This window comes from Oncorhynchus gorbuscha, linkage group LG10 (assembly GCF_021184085.1).
Source record: "Oncorhynchus gorbuscha isolate QuinsamMale2020 ecotype Even-year linkage group LG10, OgorEven_v1.0, whole genome shotgun sequence".
Classification (NCBI taxonomy): Eukaryota; Metazoa; Chordata; class Actinopteri; order Salmoniformes; family Salmonidae; genus Oncorhynchus; species Oncorhynchus gorbuscha.
The window spans coordinates 69,090,162-69,111,721 of record NC_060182.1 but is presented as its reverse complement, the minus strand read 5'-3'; the positions used below and the strand labels follow the sequence as shown (position 1 = coordinate 69,111,721).

Here is a 21,560-nt window from a genome sequence, read left to right as displayed (position 1 = left end):
TATATGCCATTATCCAAAGCGACTTTGGACTTTGGATGCGACAGTCATGTGTGCATACATTCTACGTATGGGTGGTCCCGGGAATCGAACCCACTACCCTGGCGTTACAATCGCCATGCTCTACCAACTGAGCTACAGAAGGACCTCTTTGATTGACATCATGAGAAAATCTAAAGAAATCAGCTAAGACCTCAGAAAAACAATTGTAGACCTCCACATGTCTGATTCATCCTTGGGAGCAATTTCCAAACACCTGAAGGTACCACGTTCATCTGTACAAACAATAGTACGCAAGTATAAACACCATGGGACCACACAGCCGTCATTCTGTCTCCTAGAGATTAACGTATTTTGGTGCGAAATGTGCAAATCAATCCCAGAACAACAACAAAGGACCTTGTGAACATGCTGGAGGAAACAGGTACAAAAGTATCTATATCCACAGTGAAACGAGCTCAGCAAGGAAAAATCCACTGCTCCAAAACCGCCAGACTACGGTTTGCAACTGCACAAGGGGACAAAGATCGTACTTTTTTGAAAAATGTCCTTTGGTCTGATAAAACAAAAATAGAACTGTTTGGCCATAATGAACATTATGTTTGGAGGAAAAAGGTGGATGTTTGCAAGCCGAAGAACACCATCCCAACCGTGAAGCACATGGGTGGCAGCATCAGGTTGTGGGTGTGCTTTGCTGCAGGAGGGACTGGTGCACTTCACAAAATACAGGTCATCATGAGGCAGGAAAATTACGTGGATATATTGAAGCAACATCTCAAGACATCAGTCAGGAAGTTAAAGCATGGTCGCAAATGGGTCTTCCAAATGGACGATGACCCCAAGCATACTTCCAAAGTTGTGGCAAAATGGCTTAAGGACAACAAAGTCAAGATATTGGAGTGGCCATCACAAAGCCCTGACCTCAATGCAATAGAACATTTGTGGGCAGAACTGAAAAAGCGTGTGCGAGCAAGGAGGCCTTTAAACCTGACTCAGTTACACCCGCTCTGTCAGGAGGAATGAGCCAAAATTCACCGGACTTATAGTGGAAAGCTTGTGGAAGGGTACCCAAAACGTTTGACCCAAGTTAAACTATTGAAAGGCCATGCTACCAAATACTAATTGAGTGTATGTAAACCTCTGACCCACTGGGAATGTGATGAAAGAAATAAAAGCTCAAATAAATCATTCTCTCCACTATTATTCTGACATTTCACATTCTTAAAATAAAGTGGTGATCCTAACTGACCTAAGACAGGGAATTTTTACTAGGATTAAATGTCAGGTATTGTGAAAAACTGAGTTTAAATGTATTTGGCTAAGGGCTATGTAAAATTCCGACTTCAACTGTATCTGACGGGACACAGATGTTGCAATCTATCAAATCATTATTCCAGTTATTGGCAGAATAATACGCTTCAATCAGAGTGATTTGAGGAGCCAATGATGTCCTCTAGGTATGTTCTGCTTACCTTCATTCCATAACAATGAGGTCAACTCTGAGGTAGGGAGCAGTAGCAAGCTGGGGCTGTCTGGATTTGGATTTGGCATGAATTTGCAGTGTTGCCATTGACTGTCAGAGATGTGCCCTGTAAAATGACTGAATCAACATTCTATTTGTAGACAATAGAATGTACAAGCTCAGTGTCTCTTCTACAGAAGCCTTAACAGCAAAGGCTGTAGGTATGTGGAATGCCTCAGATAGGTGTGACTCTAATCTATTTGAGGTTTCATTCACTGGGCAATTCCAAGAAAAATAGACATAGTGCTACGTTGGTTATATTGTGTAATAGCTCTACATTAGTCATGGTATTCTAATGGTGGAACACATTCCCATAACACAATCCTTTAGAAGGCTTTGGTGCAGAAGTCCTATGGCTCCTGAGCAATGTTCACTCAATTATTGTTTTTTGCAAACTTGAACGTTGTGAACATTCTGTGCAACTTCCGCCCCGAATTTACTGTGAATACTGAGGCTGTACCCGCTTTAAGTTTTAGCAGTGGTCAAGTAGGCTACTTTGGCTAATTTGATCATAATATAGGCCTGCCAGATTGGCCTACCATCAAAAACAATGGAGCAAAACACACCCCATAACATTTTAACATGGAAATAGCTGTTAAATTATTCAGCCTACAGTATCAGCTAATGTGTGGTGTTCAATGACTACATTCCATGAGACTTTAAAAAATACATCCAGGGCTTGACATAAACCTGTTTAGGAGGTGACTTAAAATGTTATGTTTGATGCAATTAACCACTTTACAAAATAAATGCATTATTATTCCCATACCATTATTACAGAGAATCAGACCAATTATGCTATGCACTGCCTATTGGCTACTTACCTTATTCAAGACCGTCTCAAAATACAACACTTCCCCTAAGACATAAAATAGCTCTTTACCTGATTTGCCTTTCAAAGTTTGACAGAAATACACACGTTTTGTGCTCTTGTTGGAAGTAACCACTCCCCCATTGTTGACCCGAAATGAGCTATAACTTCTTACTACTCGGAAGTCATCTTTATTCTCGCTCAGAAAACTCCTGTGGCTTATTTTTCAAATTGTCATGTTTCGTTTCTAAATCTCTGCGCAAGAGTGAAGGTTTCCTGCAAGAGAGTAACGGTTAATGTGATTGGATGTTAATTATTTGACTAGGCTACCTGTATTTGACATTGTTTTGTTATTTCGCTGAACACTAGATTGTTGAGTTATATTTTTGGCAGTGAAATGAGGCTACGCAGGCGGAAAAAAAACTCACCCAAATGTATAGCCCCGTTGGAAAATATGAATGTAATGTTTAAAAAAAAAGAAAAGTGAATCACATTTTATTTGGAGTACCCCTGATTGCATTGCGCGTACCCCTGGGGCTTGCATACCTTAGTTTGGGAATACGTGGTCTATTGTATCAAAATCTTTGGCCAAGTCAATAAAAATAGCAGCACAATATTGCTAAGAATCAATGGCAATGGTGACATCATTAAGGACCTTTAAGGTTGCAGTGACACATCCATAACCTGAGCGGAAACCAGATTGCATACCAGAGAAAATACTATACAAATATAAATACTAATACAGGGCAAAATAGAACTAGGTCTATAACAGTTAGGATCAGCTTGATCTTCACCTTTAAATAAAGGACGGACCGTGGCTGCCTTCCAAGCGATAGGAACCTCCCCAGAAAGGAGAGAGAGGCTTGGCGATGATAGGGCCAGCAACCTTAAAGAAGAAAGGGTCTAAAATATTTGACCCAGATGTTTTTTCGGGGGGTCAAGTTTCATGAGCTCCTTTTGCACACCATGAGAGGTGCAAAAGCAGAATCTTTGTCGCAGGGTAGGGGAAAAGAGGGAGAAGCATCGGGATAGTCGCATCAGAAGGAGTGGGAGATGAGGAAATGTGGGACAGGCAAGGAGGCATGACTGAGTCAAATAGGAATCATGACTTAAGAGCTCAGCTATGTGCTTCTTGTCAGTAGCAACCACAACATCAACATGAAGGGACATGGTTAGCTGTGATGAGGAGGGTTTACTATCCAGGTCTTTAACCATTTCCAGAACTTCTTGTGAGAGAACTGCCCCTTAAAGTAACTAACTTTGGCCTTCCGGTTACCCTGAGTGCACGTATTTCTCATTTGCCTGAACGAGAGCCAGTCAGCTTGAGTATGCATGTGCCGAGCCTTTCGCCAAATGCAATTCTTGAGGTGGAGAAACTCTGGTCGAACCAGGGGCTGAACCTGTTTTTAATTATCGTTTTCTTTATGGGTCGTATTTAACAATACCACTGAAAATATTAAAAAAGAAGGTCCAAGCGTCTTCGAAAGAGAGGATCAAGCTGATTCTATACCAATCTATACCATTAAAGTTTTTTGCAAGCGTCTATGACAAATCAGGACAGGTCATTTCACTGAGCAGCCATTACGAACACAAGCTGTAAAACAGTGATCACTAAATTCATTACAGAAAAAAACAGACTGATACCTATCAGGATTATTTGTGAGGGTGACATCAAGGAGAGTAACCTTTTCTGGGTGCGTGGAGTCATACCTTGTGGGATTGGTAATAATCTTGCTTTTGGACTTGGTCAGGTGGTTTAAGCATGTCCCAATTAATAATAATATATGCCATTTAGCAGACGCTTTTATCCAAAGCGACTTACAGTCATGTGTGCATACATTCTATGTATGGGTGGTCCCGGGAATCGAACCCACTACCCTGGCGTTACAAGCGCCATGCTCTACCAACTGAGCTACAGAAGGACTACAGAAGGACCACTAGGTCCTTCTGTATCTGTCCTAGCAGGACAAATTCAGACAAAGTGTAAGGGGCCAGGAGAGAGCTTAAGGTAGGTAGGATACAGGCCGGTGCTGATGGAGGACGATAAGCACCCAGCAACAGTCAACAAAGAGCTATTTGAAAGTTTAATGCTTAAAACCAGTAGTCAACAAACTATGCAAGAGTCATGAGGCAAATAGCAAAATGCGCAAGAAAATAATATATATATATATATATAAACAACTTGAGGCTAGCCATTGTAAGTTCAGTGTCACTCACCAAAAAAGTGTGTGTGTGCTGGAAGTGAGCGAAAGCTCGGGATTGAGGGGGGAGTGTGGTGGGGGTACTTGTACCAGAAAGGGGGAGACAGGGCAGATGGTGAACAGATCGCCAGGTGGAATCCAAGCAACAATGCAGCAGGCAACGGGACTAGGTGTTACACCCACACCCACTTGGGAGAAGCTTTTATTTCTGAAGGCAGATTTCTTGTGGAAAATTCCAGTGGATGGTCTCTGAACAACAGGAGGAGGCTTCAAAGACTCCTGCAGCTTGTTGGGCCCAAAGGCCTCGACACCTTTCACTTCAAACCTCAGCGCTAATTGAAGTTGTATCTGGTCTGTCCTAGCAAGCCTGGCAGCCTTAACTCAGCATTCAGTCCCCGTAAAATAAAATCTATCATTGTAATGTACTTTATTTATTTAGTTGTATTTTTTCTTCTTTTCTTTCAAAATAGCATCAGACCAAACACTAATCACTCAGTTCCAGGTTGAATGGTGTCCTCAGGTCTCTGCTGTTTGTTTGCTTGAGCACCCTCCATATTGCTTGGAAGCAGGTAACCTTGGTTACAGTAATCTATCTGTTTAATTTTGGCCAAAATTAGGTTGTAGTTTTTATCTGGAGCGAAGGCAATGCTGTGGAGGGTAGCATCCTGCATATGTCCTTGCTGACTCCAAATCTATCCTTTTGTAAAAACTCAAATTTCAATCAATCAAATGTATTTATAAAGCCCTTCTTACATCAGCTGATGTCACAGAGTGTTGTACAGAAACCAATCCTAAAACCCCAAAAAGCAAGCAATGCAGGTGGAGAAGCATGGTGGCTAGGAAAAACTCCCTAGAAAGGCCAGAACCTAGGAAGAAACCTAGAGAGGAACCAGGCTATGAGGGGTGGCCAGTCCTCTTCTGGCTGTGCCGGGTGGAGATTATAACAGAACATGCCCAAGATGTTCAAATGTTCATAGATTACCAGCAGGGTCAAATAATAATAATGACAGTGGCTGTCGAGGGTGCAACAGGTCAGCACTTCAGGAGTAAATGTCAGTTGGCTTTTCATATCTGATCATTCAGAGTATCTCTACATGTCAAAAACATGTTGAAAAATGTGAGAGCTCGCATGCAGCTGTGTCTCTCTTTCTCCCTCTCTGCAATCTCTCTCATAATGGGGACCATTCGTGTAAGTAGGCCTATATTTGCATATAGGCCTACTTCAGCTCTGATTGGTAATTGTGCACTGGTCTGTGTAGAGTACTGCTTGTCCATGCAATAAAATATTAGTCCAATGCGATGTGCCTACAAGAAAAGCTCTTGCACAGTTAGTTTTGCATACTAAATCTTGCACAGTTAGTTTTGCATACTAAATCTTGCACAGTTAGTTTTGCATACTAAATCTTGCACAGTTAGTTTTGCATACTAAATCTTGCACAGTTAGTTTTGCATACTAAATCTTGCACAGTTAGTTTTGCATACTAAATCTTGCATAGTTCGTTTTGTTTCAGTATATTACATTGAAAGTGGCTAATAATTGTGTTGATTCGATCACAATTCCCACAGTACAGCGAAACGTTGAAAGTGTTAACTAAAGGCGAAAACTGTCAAGTTGAGTGAAGTTTGATCTCTTGCTTCTCTGCAGGGGCTCATATTTCTTCTGTGTGGTGTTCCTAGGGGAGCTGTGCGCCCATGTGCATCTTAAAGGGAACATTGCTCCTGTGATCGTTGAATGTGGTTAATGTTCTAAAACTGGGCCATAGTTCATCTTAAATGATCGTGCTATTGACTCTCAAGGATACTCCCTTTCTCAGAGGGCTCCCAGGAATCATGTAATAGATTCCAGCAGTTGACAGAATATGGCATCTATCCCTGTAATGTTTTGTAATACTGTAGTTATTAAAACTGAGAATATACTGTATCCACAAGCAAGCAAAGGACACTCAAACAAACATTTTTTCCCCTTGTGTATTTATTGTTTGGTTGAGATTACAAAATAACTGACAAAAGTAGAAACAACATTTGGGGAGTAAAACTATGGTAAAAATGTTTATAGACAAGCATCACTAACAGTAAAAAAAGAAAGAAAATATACAAAACAAAACAATATTCAAAGACATCCTCATGTCAGTGTGCAAACAAGTTTATACAAACAGAAACACAGGTCACGTTTCTTGATAAATTATTTAAATAGCATTTATCTACACATGTGAAATAACCTCTTAACACAGAACAGGCAATCCTAACAATAATTTATCCATTACAAATGCACAGGTCAGCATACACAAAAAAAGCCAACCAAATTCTGCTGCTAAAAAGGTACTATCATGTTTTGTTGGTTTCAATAAAAAAAAAATAATGAGGTAATATTTGTACATAAAGGTTTTCCTTTGTTTTTACCATCAGAAATGTACACACATTCTCAAGCACACAAGTCAGACATACTGTGCAAAAGAACAATGAGATTTAAATGACACCTAATTCGTCTATTTTGGAAGGTTGGAATGAGGGATAATACTGATAGTACTGAACACTGTTGTAAGAGGACTTTTTAGAGGGATTTATCCCGGTTGAAAGATTTCAATTATTTAGAACAGGTTTCTATGAAAACAAGACACAGAGATGAAAAAAGACAAGAGATATCCTAACTCTAGGATCATGTGTCAATACTCTCAAATGGTAACAAACAAAATATGTCATAAGTTATATACAACCTTAGTAACCATAGTCCTTTGAAGGCAGGTTAGACTGACCCATGTGGTTTTTGTCCCTCCACTTATGTCTATACTAAGATGAGAGAAAACAAAAAATATATTCCTGGAATTCTGGCGAAATAGCAATTTGTGTTGTTGTTGTTCGCTAGTAGTCTATATTGGCTTTTGGTGCAAGTCCTGGTTCTATGCTCCTTCCATGTATCATCTAGAGTTATTTCCTGAAAAACCACTTGGCAAGCCTGGTCAAACCCTGAGGACTTACTTCATACTGAGCTGAACTTCAAGTGTCTACTAAAAGCCAATTAGTTACCAAATAGAACTATTTCTAGACTAGTGGGAATTTAGGGGGAATTTAAAGTTATCTAGAATTTTTGAAATTGTTAATGCATTGACTACAATTGGCTTAGGTGCCTTTATCACAAAGCTCTTCATGGGTAGCATTCACTCTCTTTGATGGTAACAGTCAATCCATACTGTCCATGGTGCCTCCACAGTTCCTTCAACAGGTACCTCTGGCCCACCTGTAAAACATCTACTGCTTTCTTCATTTGGAAACAACTCAAGTCCTTTTGGGTCCACAGCAGATCTGAAGTAATGCTCAAAAATAAAGAAAATACTCTTCCCTTTGGACCTCCATCCAGAGAGGGGATACCAACTAGTTGAGATGTGCAGAGATATCTGTCTGAGTACAGCTAGAGAAACAGAAACTTCAGAGACGGAGAGAGACCGATTACTTCCCTGAGCAAAGTTATGCTCAACCTGCTGTTAGTGCAGGGGTCTAGTCATCACAGGGCAGTCAGTTGGCCTATGTCCTGAGGTCGGTCTGCCTCAATGCTGCACACTCGCTCTCCATTACACTAATGTGCGCGTCGCAAAGGAAAGAGTAATAAAGATATGGTCCCAGGTCATACGTTACATGTATATTTGAGCAGGTAGATACATTCTTCGAAGAGATTCTCTCTGGTCTAATTTAAGAATCTGGAGGAAAAGGAGAAGGGAAAAAAATCTGTTAAATCCCTGTAAAAATTCAGACTCAAAGTATGTTTTTTGTTTGCCAAAACATGAATAAAAAAGCATCTTACCTCTGCATTCGTATTTGAGGTCTGAGAAGTATGTCATCTCCTGAGAGAAGACATACATGCCTAGTCTTCCACCAGCATAAGTCTTGTCGTAGATATTTCCAGAATCCGCCATGATTCTCTTGCCTTCATACATCACAACTCTAAAAGGAGGGAAGATGACATGAGATCAGTAGCTCATGAAAGCAGGAGTTTGTGTGGCCTTGGTAAAGGCGGAGGACATTCAGAGCTAAAGGTAATCTGAGCTCACCTGATGAGTCCAGACTTGGGCCTGTGGACCAGGTGCCATCTGTAAGCAGTGTAGTCTTTCCAGCCAATGTTCTTGGGGTCGTGCCACAGAGTACGTACCTAAGAGGATGAATAACAAAAATACATGAGAAATGTTTCTTACCCAGTGGTTTTCTCTCTCACTGCTTTTAGATATGGCCAGTGCTCTCAATGTGGAGGGCATGCTAAGTGTACCTGTCCAGCAGTGTCACCGGTGTGCCAAAGGGCGTTCCTCAGATGCTCCCCAGGTCCTGTGGTGGAGTTGACTACTTTGATGGACACTCCAGAGTAGCCCTGAGCTCTGGTCGGGGTGTGGGACCAGTAGGTCTGTGTGATCTGCTTCCACATCACCACATAGAACCTGGAGCTGGACTGGTAGCCAAACACAAAGCCAGCGTAGTCATCATCCCTGTCTGTGTTAATGAAGAACGTTCCACTGAAGTCCACTGCGTTAAACTCATCGAACCCTATAGACAACAAAGAGCGATGGTTAGGACTTTTCTCAATGGACCCATGATCTACAAATGGTAGTTATTTTTGTAGTTGTTTTCCTTAGTTCCAAAGGTGTTATATTATTGGTGCAGTACATACCAACAGCGATGCCAGGGTCACAGTTGACAGTCTGCACCAGCTCTTTGCCCTGGTGGCGGACCACCCAATTGGGGTCGATCTGGGAGGTGCCCTTGGGGTCCAGTGGTACCATCTGGAACCTGCGGAAGTCCGTCTCGCTGATGGCAAAGTTCTCAGGGCACACATCGTAGATATCAAGTATGTTATCTTGGTCAAAGTCATCTTTGCAAACATCTCCACGACCATCACCTGAGAGGAGGAGGCAGAGAAAAACACTTAGACACTCCGGCATGGAGACAACAGGCTGACCCTATGTTAATCTCTGTGACACTGCACTTCTGTAGCGAGTACTGTATCTTTCTAGATGTAGGTCAGTTGAATAGAGCTACTGGAGAGTGACTCACCATCAGAGTCCAGCTGGTCAGGGTTAAAGGCCAGCCTGCAGTTGTCCTTGTCGTCAGGGATACCGTCGTTGTCGTCATCGTGGTCGCAGGCGTCACCCTTGCCATCTTTGTCGTGGTCGGCCTGGTTGGCGTTGGGGATATAGGGACAGTTGTCCATGTTGTTCTGATGACCGTCCTCATCAATGTCCTGGTTGTTGTCGCACTTGTCTCCCACACGATCTGAGTCAGAGTCAATCTGGAGGACAACACAATTCATTTAGTCTTCACAAAAGCACATTCTTACACACTTGTATAAGAGAAAATTCTCTCTACTTCAATACACTCAGACATGATGAATGTATTTCACCACTTGTCTCCCTTAACATGAGAAACACTATTATTTCCCTCATCTTAAATGTACCCCATTGTCTTCAGGTATTTTAGCAAGGCCTCTTCAAACAAAAATCCTGTGTCCTTTCACCTTGGCAAGACTACACACACACACACATTCATATCGCTTCAAAAAGGGGGAATGAATAAGGGGAGGAGGAGCATTGTACAAATTCTTCTCATAGCTTTCTCATTCCTGTCTTTCATTAAAACTCGCCACTGATGCAATATGTGGCTACTGTTCTAAAAGGCAGGGGGGCCTATGAAAGTTCTACATCCCTCTAGGGAAGATATTTGATAGGATTGGGTTCTTATGTATTAGAAGATGAAAGCTGCAGTTACCTGGTCTGGGTTGTGCTCAAGAGGGCAGTTGTCGCAGTGGTCTCCCACTCCATCCCCGTCAGTGTCTCTCTGGTCCACATTGTAGACATAGGGGCAGTTGTCCCTCTCATTTAGAATACCTGTGAAGTGAACACACACTTACATTGGTCTATGATACCTTTTAATAAGGACTTTGACAATGACTGACAGCACTGAGAAATGTAATTTTCTGGTGCTGGAGTAATGATGATGTCTTACCATCACCGTCAATGTCAATAGCACAGGCATCTCCCTCTCCGTTGTTGTCTGTGTCGACTTGGTCAGGGTTGCTCTCATGCACACAGTTATCACAGCGATCACCAACGTCATCTGTGTCCACATCATACTGAGCGGGGTTGTAGACCATTGGGCAGTTGTCCTATTATTAAAATGTTTGATAACGAATACCATTAGTACATTGGAAATACAGTATTAGAGAGGCTATTGTATTGGAAATGGTAAAACTCTGACTTTACAGCTCGCTAGTGTGTGAGTGATTGTGCTGGAATCTGATATTTCACTCTGAGAAAGCTAGTGTTTTCTTACCACATAATTTCTCCCTGGCCTATTTACAGTATGCACACTATGAATTATGGGCATAAGGCCATGCTGTTTTGCACTTTTGGCCACAAGCCCAAAATTATATTATTTCTCATATTTCTCCATGACTCCTCTACTTTCTCTAGCCTAGAAGAGAAATGCCTACTGATTACTATGTTTAGTTTCTCTGTGGATACCAAAGTCCTGAGAGAGAGAGGATGTTTTGATGTCTCACCCTATCATCAGGGATCCCATCATTGTCATCATCGTGATCGCAAGCGTCACCAAGCCCATCTTTGTCGTGGTCCTCCTGCCCAGAGTTGGGAAGGTTTGGACAGTTGTCCTGCAAAACAAAAGGGTTGGTTAGAGAGCCATAACCACAATAACACAGTGGAGAAGCTAGGAATAGACTGTGTGTAGTGGGGTCCTTCCTACTTTCTTGCAGTGGTAGGTGGCGTTCTCCACACACAGGAGGTCTTTGTTGGGCCATCCATCCAGGTCGGTGTCATCTCCACAGATGTGGCCATTGCCAGCGTAACCAGGTTTGCACTCACAGCGGAACATGGTGTCGCTGAACTGACCCAGGTAGATACAGTTAGCATTCTTGTTGCAATCATGCGTGCCGTCTTGGCAGGGGTTACGGGGTGTGCACACCTAGGGGGAAGGGAGGGATATGTAGGGTTAAGATGTGCTTCTGAGCTCCTAGCATCAGAATAAAAATGAATCCTCTCATTCTTGTATTTTGCTGTCTCACCTGTTTCTTGGCTGTGGCCTGCTCCACTCCCCTCCCGAAGGGCTGTGGTCCTGAGTAGCGAGGGGGGCAGGCAAGGCAGTTGTAGCCTGGCTCAGTGTTCTCACAGCGGTGGACTGTGTTGAGTGTGAAGCATGCATCAGGGACCTCCTTGCACTCGTCGATGTCCTTGCAGTTGATGCCGTTTCCGGTGTAGCCCACTGGGCATGAGCCACACTTCCAGGAACCGTCATCAAAGCTGGTACACTTAGCTCCAGCAAAGCACGGGTTGGACAGACAGCCATCTGTAAACAGAAGGATATTGATTTTAAATACTGAACAATATTGGATTTGTAAACTGTTAGGTAAAAAACAACAAATACCATAATCTATTGATAAAAATGCTTACTAATAGGGCAGTCCTCTTTGCCACACAATTGGGATGTTTTGGTGTCACCCTGACATTCCTTCCCATTGTACTTGGGGGCAGGGTTGTTACAGAGACGCTGGCGAGTCTGGAGTCCACCTCCACAGGTGACAGAACAGGTGTCCCACAGAGACCAGGGTCCCCAGCCTCCGTTAACTAAAGGAAAGAGAGAGAGAGATGAGTTACACCTGTATCTCCAGACAGATGGATATATATGTGCATGTGTTTAGATGCTGCTCTTCTGCTTACTTGGACAAGGTGATTCCTGGCAAACCTCTGTCTCTCGGCCCTGTCCTTGACAGTCTCTGCCTCCCATCTGGGGAGTGGGGGAGTTGCAGAGGCGGATACGGGTGATGACTCCCTCACCACAGGTCACAGAGCAGGAAGACCAGGGAGACCAGTGGCTCCAGCCACCATCCTGCTTAACTGTAGAGGACAGACATGTAATTATTAATTAATGTGCTATTAGAGTACATATGAGAAGGATGTTACTGAGAGAGACTGTAGAGTACAAATAGTAGGTTTACTCACAGCGCTTGTCACATTCCTGAGGGTAGCAGTCGCGGGTCTGCACAGAAGTGCCTTCGCAGTTGCTGTTGATGCGGTCGCAGGAGCGACCTCGCTGCTGGATGCCCCGTCCACAAGACACAGAACAATGGGTCCATTCAGACCAGGGGGACCAGCCATCCTCAGCATAGTCACTCGCTGGGGGCAGAGAGATAATGGGAGAGCTATTACCACAGCAGAGCTCAGCCAGGGGGGCAAAGGACTTGTGAAGAACAGTGCCTGTTTAGAATCAGTTTAACCCAGGAGATTTGAGACTTGGTATTCCAAGGTCAGGGAATGTGAAGGACTGAGAAAAGTTAATGAAAAGTAAAATGGAAGACATTTGGCAAGTTAAAATACACCTCATAGGCAGGTTGTCAAAAAAGTGAAACTTCTAGGGCCTCCTAAGTGGCGGAGCGGTCTAAGGCACTGCATGGCGTCACTACAGACCCAAGTTTTATTCCAGGGTCTGTAATATTGTGACCGGGAGTCCCATAGGGTGGCACACAATTGGCACAGCGTCGTCCGGGTTAGGGGAGGGTTTTGCCGGGGGGCTTTACTTGGCTCATCACACTCTAGTGACTCCTTGTAGTGAGCCGGGCGCCTGCAGGCTGACTCCAGTCGTCTGTGTTTCCTCCTACACATTGGTGCAGCTGGCTTCCGATTTAAGGGGGCTGGTTTTAAGAAGTGCAGTTAGGCGGGTCATGTTACGGGGGATGCATGATTCGAACTTCGCGTGTCCCGAGCCCGTTGGGGAGTTGCAGCGATGAGACAAGATCGTAATTGCATCGCAATTAAATATCACGAAATTGGGGGGGATATGCAGTTGAAGTCTGAAGTTTACATACACCTTAGCCAAATACATTTAAACTCAGTTTTTCACAATTCCTGACATTTAATCCAAGTAAAGATTCCCTGTTTTAGGTCAGTTAGGATCAACACTTTATTTTAAGAATGTGAAATGTCAGAATAATAGTACAGAGAATGATTTATTTCAGCTTTTATTTCTTTCATCGCATTCCCAGTGGGTCAGAACCGTGCTTCACGGTTGGGATGGTGTTCTTCGGCTTGCACGCCTCCCCCTTTTTCCTCCAAACATAACGATAGTCATTATGGCCAAACCGTTCTATTTTTGTCTCATCAGACCAAAAGACATTTCTCCAAAAAGTACGATCTTTGTCCCCATGTGCAGTTGCAAACCGTAGTCTGGCATTTTTATGGCGGTTTTGGAGCAGAGGCTTCTTCCTTCCTGAGCCGCCTTTCACGTTATGTCGATATAGGACTCGTTTTACTGTGGAAATAGATACTTTCGTACCTGTTTCCTCCAGCATCTTCACAAGGTCCTTTCACAAGGTCCTTTGCTGTTGTTCTGGGATTGAACCTGTCTCCTTCCTGAGCGGTATGACAGCTGCATGGTCCCATGGTGTTTGTACTTGCGTACTATTGTTTGTACAGATGAAGGTGGTACCTTCAGGCGTTTGGAAATTGCTCCCAAGGATGAACCAGATTTGTGGAAGTCTTCAATTTTTTTTCTGAGGTCTTGGCTGATTTCTTTTGATTTTCCCATGATATCAGGCAAAGAGGCACTGAGTTTGCAGGTAGGCCTTGAAATACATCCACAGGTACACCTCCAATTCACTCAAATGATGTCAATTAGCCTATCAGAAGCTTCTAAAGCCATGACATAATTTTCTGGAATTTTCCAAGCTGTTTAAAGACACAGTCAACTTAGTGTATGTAAACTTCTGACCCACTGGAGTTGTGATACAGTGAATAATACATGAAATCATCCGTCCGTAAACAATTGTTGGAACGCTTACTTGCATCATGCACACAGTAGATGTCCTAAACGACTTGCCAAAACTATAGTTTGTTAACAAGACATTTGTGGAGTGGTTGAAAAATGAGTTTTAATGATTCCAGCCTAAATGTATGTAAACTTCCGACCTCAGCTGTATATTTAAATAATATTTGAGATTCTTCAAAGTAGCCACCCTTTGCACTGATAACAGCTTTTCACACTCTTGGCATTCTCTCAACCAGCTTCATGAGGTAGTAACCTGGAACGCAGAAGATAGCCCTATTTGGTAAAAGATTAAGTCCATATTCTGTCAAGAACAACTCAAATAAGCAAAGAGAAAAGACAGTCCATCATTACTTTAATAAGAAATGAAGCTCAGTCAATCCGAAAAATTTCAAGAACTTTGAAAGTTTCTTCAAGTGCAGTCGCAAAAACCATCAAGATCTATGATGAAACTGACTCTCATGAGGCCCGCCACAGGAAAGGAAGACCCAGAGTTACCTCTGCTGCAGAGGATAAGATCAATTGAGTTACCAGCCTCCGAAATTGCATCCCAAATAAATGCTTCACAGAGTTCAAGCCAAGAAACACGAGCAATGGACATTAGACCAGTAGAAATTTGTCCTTTGGTCTGATGAGTCCAAATTTGAGATTTTTGGTTCCAATCGCTGTGTCTTTGTGAAACGTAGAGTAGGTGAATGGATGATCTCTGCATGTGTGGTTCCCACCGTGAAGCATGGAGGAGGTGGTGTGATTTGCTGGTGACACTGTCATGATTTATTTATACTTCAAGGCACACTTAACCAGCATGGCTACCACAACATACTGCAGCAATACGCCATCCCATCTGGTTTGCACTTAGTCCCACTATCATTTGCTTTTCAACAGGACAATGACCCAAAACACACCTCCAGGCTGTGTAAGGGCTATTTGGCCAAGGAGAGTTGTATTGTGCTGCATCAGATCTGGCCTCTACAATCACCCGACCTCAACACAATTGAGATGGTTTGGTATGAGATGGACCGCAGAGTGAAGGAAAAGCAGCCATCAAGGGCTCAGCATATGTGGGAACTCCTTCAAGACTGTTAGAAAAACATTCCTCATGAAGCTGCTTGAGAGAATGCCAAGAGTGTGCAAAGCTGTCATCAAGGCAAAGGGTGGCTACTTTGAAGAATCTAAAATATATTTGGATTTGTTTAACACTTTTTTGGTTACTATATGATTCCATATTTGTTATTTGTTATTTCATAGTTTCATAGTTTTGTCTTCACTTATTATTCTACAATGTAGAAAATAGTAAACATAACGAAAAACCCTTGAATGAGTAGGTGTGTCCAAACTTTTGACTGGTACTGTATATATATATATATATATATAAATATATATATATATATATATATATATATATATTTTTTTTTAAAGTTAAACTTCTAGTTCAAAGTCCAGCTCACAAAAAAGTACTACAAAGAATAATACTCACGGTTTCCACAACGTGGGCAGCACTCTCCATCAGGCACGGTGGCATTGGCACAGGGCATCAGGGGGCAAGAGATTTTGCGACACACAGTGGCAGAGTTCTGTAGAGAGGATTGCTGGGATTAGTAATGGGTTTGTCTCCAGAGCAGACTGTTTGGCAACAGCAAAGGAAAATAATCTGGATCATTAACTTTGCATTACGCAAAAGTACTTGCTGCTTTGCCAGGATTAATTGCTATATTTGGGAACATTGGGATGGTCTCTGGCTAGGGCAGGGGGTTCACCGCTATGCTACCACCCCAGTTCTGTGCACCTGCACTGGGTTCAGGCAAGCAAGGTGCTGGGGGGAAGGATAGTGACAGTGGAAAGGCAGAACAGAGGGTCTGAGCAAATGTCCTCATTAAAGACACATTCTTGATACCTATCCAAATAGATAACTCTTAGTGAGAGAGTAGGTGGGAAAGAGAGAGGTTTGACGGGGCAGACCCCCCCCCCCCCCACACACACACACAGTGCTGTATTTCCATTCTCTCTAACACCTTATTAGAGGTGAGGTGATGGATAGCAGACGGACACAGGGGCTTTGCTTAAGTCTATAAACATAAGAGCCCATTAGCACCTTATTACAGAAGGGGTTTAGGAGCTACTGCCTGGTTTTCACACAGCTTACTACTGGCCGGATTACTGGATAACTGCATTCCAACAAGTGTGATGACACCGACCTGGCAGGTACACTCTGTGCAGTCGTCCACAGTCCACTCATCTTTGTCCTTGTGCACAATGCCGTTGTGAAGACAGACCCCACTGTGGATGTTCATCTGGTTCATGAGCAGAGTGCTCTCCTTATTCTGCACACAGAGGGGAGATAGAGAGAGGAGCATGGTTTCAGACACGAGGATGGAAACTTTTACATAGCCACGGTTCCAGTAGAAATGAATCACCTACCAACATTGTGATTAAGACGTAGCTTAATTGAACTGAAGTAAATACAAATTAAATGACAGTCAAACATATTTGTGTCCTCATATGGGAGTCATTAGGGATCTGGCAGGGAATGCCATTCCAGGGACAAGTGGCTGTGCAGTGGAGAGGTTTTAACCGGGAACAGATAGACTAGAGAGGGAGGGAGAAAGGAGGACAGTGTGCAGACCAAGCTGCTTCCTATGCTTACCACTCTGTTGAGCTCGTTTGACAGCTGCTTGACAATCACACCAAGCCCCTTGAGCTCCTTGAACATGCTGGTGATATCCTCACAGGAAAAACCACAGACCTGCTGAATATCTGGAGAGGAGAAAAGGAATCCGTTAGTTACCTACCTCTTTCACATTAACAGTTGTACACAGACCAGTATTAAGCAAATGACTTTGTCCATGGAGTGTGAAGTCTGGTCTCACCTTTGGTTTTGTGGCCAGTGTAATCAGTCCTTATTGCTGGGCTGGACCCATTTACTGGGTTGTCCAGTGTCATGACATCAGTCAAAGTTGCAGCTGGAGAAGAACAGACATTGGCTTTAATGATCATAGCAATAGAGTTACTATTAATTATATTTGTTAATGGAATGCATTTAGATTTGTACAATTAACAAGCATTGGATAACATATACCATACACAGTAATTCCAACATTTAAATGCAAAAGAACGTTTAGATTTTGTAATTCACACTTACAGCTTTGGCATCCCTTATTGCGCAAAATCGCCTCCAAAGTGGTTCCAAAAACGAAGCGCACGTTCTGAAGCACTCCCTGCAGACGTACACATTGCATTTGGAGTTATTCCATATCCACACATTTACATATTTTCAATACATTTCCTAAAGGATCATAATGGCGTATTTTAAGTTTTATGTCGAATATTAGGCTACATGTCTGTGAGTGTGACTATCCTCGAGCACCAACCAAACGCTGCGCTGCTCGCAATAGCTTCAGGACAAGGTTAGACTTACTCAGACTAGGCTATAACTGTAACATTTATTTGTATACAATTACAACATTATTTGCAATGTATTTATGAACTCATAAATTAATTAATATTTACCATAAATCTATCTTTCACAGCTCCTTTTCCGATCCTCAGACGGGCAATGTCGGCAACCTCATGCGTCAGGACCTTTTGAATGGGTACGTCCATTTCTGATATATTGATCTCTTCACACCCGACGAACAGCTGGGCACGATCCTCCTGAATGAACAGCGTGATATTCTTCCAGTGTCCAGTCGCTAGATCCGCATCTTCTATGGACACTACCTGTTGCTTGTTCCCGGTGGAGTATACCACATCCAGAGTTTGCGCCTTGCCATTAGAAATGATTTCGAATAACGGTCCTGATCCGTCATCCCTCTCCACAGTCAAAAGACTGCCCCTGGTTTTTTTGAACTGCTTGAAGTTGACCAGGAGAAGGAATCCCCTCTCAGCTTGTATCGAATCAATGAGGTCCCTGAAGGAGATCTCGGGAACCGGGGGGATCAGGTCTGCGTTCAGGATCTTATAGGCTGGGCTGTAAGGATCTGCGCCTTTTACCAAGGTAACACCTTGGTGCCGTTTGTTCACTTTCACAAGCTCGAATAGGTCGTATACACTGTTATCATCTCTACTCTCTGTGAAGGGAGAAACTGTAGTGAGTCTCTATGGGCAACTTTAAGTTCACAGGTAAACTATTGCCAGACCTTTTAACAGAATAACTCCATTGTTGATTTTAATATTTCTATATTTAATTAACATTTACAAAATCTCACCTGCCACCCTGCTGCCCTCACAATTCCAAAGCACCAAAAGGAGAAAGACTCCTGTCAGCTTCATCTTGAAACCTCAGAAATCTGTTTAAACCAGAAGGTAGAAACACAGTTAAATAGGTATTGTCATTTACACGCTTCTAAAGATTACAGTCAAATTATAAAAACGTAACAAAAAGCTTTACCGACCTGTATAAAATAAAATAAATAAGTCACAGATGGATAAGTTGAAGAAACTCCTTGATTGTCAGAGCTTCTTTGTCCCGTTATTTCTTCTTTAATTCTCCAATTTATTCCATGTGTTAAATAGTCTTAGAAATCTTAATGTTCGCTAAAAACTCTCAAGTTCGTTCTGTCTTTATTCCGATGCTCAGACTATTCTACTAACACTGTGGACATAAGTGCTATTTAAATAGTTTCGTGACATTCCTGAGACAACACTTCCTCCAATCAGAGCACAGAAGGAAAAGAGGACGAGCTTATTACCTCAAGAAGCTGAGCGTAATATCCGAGACATACTTTCAGAGCCGATTTCCATCAGCGGATAAATATTTCATAGATGGACAGGGGCCAAGTGGGGTAACCCGTCATTTCCTGTTTAAAAAAAAGGAGTCTACCTTATTTGTGAAATATGCTTCTCTCTTTATTTTCATTGTCGCTTTTTAATACATTTGAAATAAACTGGATCATAATAAACCATGTAGATCCCCTTTAAAAAACGTGGGTGAAGTTGTTAGGCCATATGTTATGGCGGGAATTATATAGAAATGGAGGAACATTTACTTTAATAAGCTATAATGGAAAATACATCATATCAATGTATATGAATAGGCCTATGTCTACTTTTTGAGAGGATGTGTATTGCTGGCCTATTCTTCTTGCCATTCACAGTTCATCCACCGAGAGCCGTTGTGAGTTTAGGCTACACTTTTGTGTTGGTCAGACTTTTCACTAACACATACACAGAGTATCAAAACATTAAGAACACCTGCTCTTTCCATGACAGTGGACAGTGAAGACTTATTTCTCCTTTTGGCTCTATACTCCAAAAGACTTTAAATCAAACAATGACTATGAGGTTAAAGTGCAGACTGTCAGCTTTAATTTGAGGGTATTTTCAACCACATCGGGTGAACCATTTAGAAATTACTGGACTTTTTAAAATAGTTCCCCCTATTTTAGGGCAGCAAAAGTATTTGGTTCCATATTCATAGCACGCAATGACTACATCAAGCTTGTGACCCTATCTTGAATAATGACGAGTTAGAAAGTATAGACACACAAATGTCATACCCACAAGACATGCTATCCTCTCACAATTACAATAACAGGGGAGCTTACCATTTTGGGGTGGGTATGATATTTGTGCATTTGTAACTTTCTCACTCATCCTTATTCACGATTAATTCTGGATTATCCATAATCATGGTAGCATCCACATCCATGTAGTGTTTAGAAACATATTATATACTTACTTACAATAAAAGTGAGTTAAAAATGACACAATACATGATTTACAAAGAATTTCTATTGGGCACAAAATATTCTGAAACAACCAAAACCAACAGAAATGCACCCAACAAATATGTATAGGGTCACAAGTTTGATATAATCATTGCATGCTTGTAAGGGGTGCGTAACTGGTGGCAGGGAAGTCAGACGCAGGAGAGCAGAACATGGTAAATAGCCGGAGCAGTTTAATACCAAAACCAACAGCCCCAAGAAAATAACAACTTGGGTACAAAACCCGACACGCACTAGTCAACATGCGCACACGCACTTACAAACAAACAATACCATACAAAGACATGGGGGGAACAGAGGGTTAAATACACAACACATAATGAGTGAATGAAATGAAAACCAGGTGTGTGTGAAAACAAGACAAAACAAATGGAAAATGAAAAATGGATCGGCGATGGCTAGAAGACCAGTGACGTCGACCACCAAACACCGCCCGAACAAGAAGAGGAACCGACTTTGGCAGAAGTCGTGACAGTGCTATGAATACACTTTTTACTACTTCAAGTGACTTTGTCCCATTACTTCTGCTGCCCTAAAATGGGGGGACTATGTCCAACAAGTGCTGTAATTTCTAAATGGTTTACCTGATATGGATTAAAATACTCTCAAATGAAAGCTGACAGTCTGCACTTGAACCTCACAGTCATTGTAAACTTTGAAATCCAAACTTTTGAAGTATAGAGGCAAAAGAAGAAGAAATTACTGTCCCAATAATTATGGAGGGAATTGTAGGTAGGAGTAAAGTGACTAGGCAACAGGATAGATAATAGACTGAGCTGTGGCAGCATCGAATGTGGAGTAGTAGCAGCAGCATATGTGGTGAGTGTGGAAATGTGAGTGGGTGTGTGCGCATGTTATGTGTGTGTGGGTGTATGTAGTGTGTGTGTATGTGTGTGTTGGGGTGTCAGTGTTAGTAAAAAAAGGGTCAGTGCAGGTAGTCTGGGTAGCCATTTGATTAGCTATTTAGCAGCCTTGATTAGCCGTCTTATGGCTTTTGGATAGAAACTGTTCAGGGTTATGTTAGTTCTAGACTTGGTGCACTGGTAGCACTTTCCGTGTGGTAGCAGAGCGAACAGTCTATGGCTTGGGTGGCTGAGGTCTTTGCCAATTTTTTTGTCCCTCCTCTGACACCGCCTGGTATAGAGTGATGCACTGGGATGTACTCACCACCCTTTGTAGTGGTTTAGCATCCGCTTCATTAGACCACTTCCTTATTGAGCGTGTCACTAGTACTTCCTTTTTTAGTTTTTGCTTGTAAGCAGGACGCAGGAGGATAGAGTAATGGTCTGATTTGCCAAAGGGAGGGATGGGAGGTCCTTGTATGTGTTTATTGGTGTAGAATAAAGGTGACCTAGAGTTTTGTCACCTCTAGATGCACAGGTGACAAGCTGGTAAAAATGTGGTAAACAGATTTTAGTTTTCCTGCATTAAAATCACCAGCCTTGAGAAATGCAGCCTCTGAATGTGCATTTTCTTGTTTGCTTATGCCCCTA

At 42.4% G+C, this 21,560-nt stretch overlaps 1 protein-coding gene across 1 annotated transcript; it reads right to left on the bottom strand.

Annotated features, from left to right (window-relative positions):
* Positions 1-6,485: 6,485 nt before the first annotated feature.
* On the bottom strand, positions 6,486-18,930 carry LOC124046433 (thrombospondin-1-like). The gene is made up of 22 exons (XM_046366789.1): positions 18,733-18,930; positions 18,547-18,627; positions 17,849-18,408; positions 17,481-17,556; positions 17,209-17,301; positions 16,986-17,095; positions 16,537-16,662; positions 15,819-15,915; positions 12,523-12,696; positions 12,241-12,417; positions 11,974-12,147; positions 11,589-11,869; positions 11,270-11,488; positions 11,070-11,177; positions 10,514-10,673; positions 10,277-10,395; positions 9,566-9,800; positions 9,183-9,410; positions 8,787-9,058; positions 8,575-8,672; positions 8,328-8,467; positions 6,486-8,223 (listed from the first exon to the last, which is right to left on the bottom strand). Exons 2-22 carry the CDS (start codon positions 18,608-18,610, stop codon positions 8,216-8,218), a joined length of 3,519 nt encoding a protein of 1,172 aa, XP_046222745.1. The 5' UTR covers positions 18,611-18,627; positions 18,733-18,930; the 3' UTR covers positions 6,486-8,215.
* Between the last annotated feature and the right edge of the window lie 2,630 nt (positions 18,931-21,560).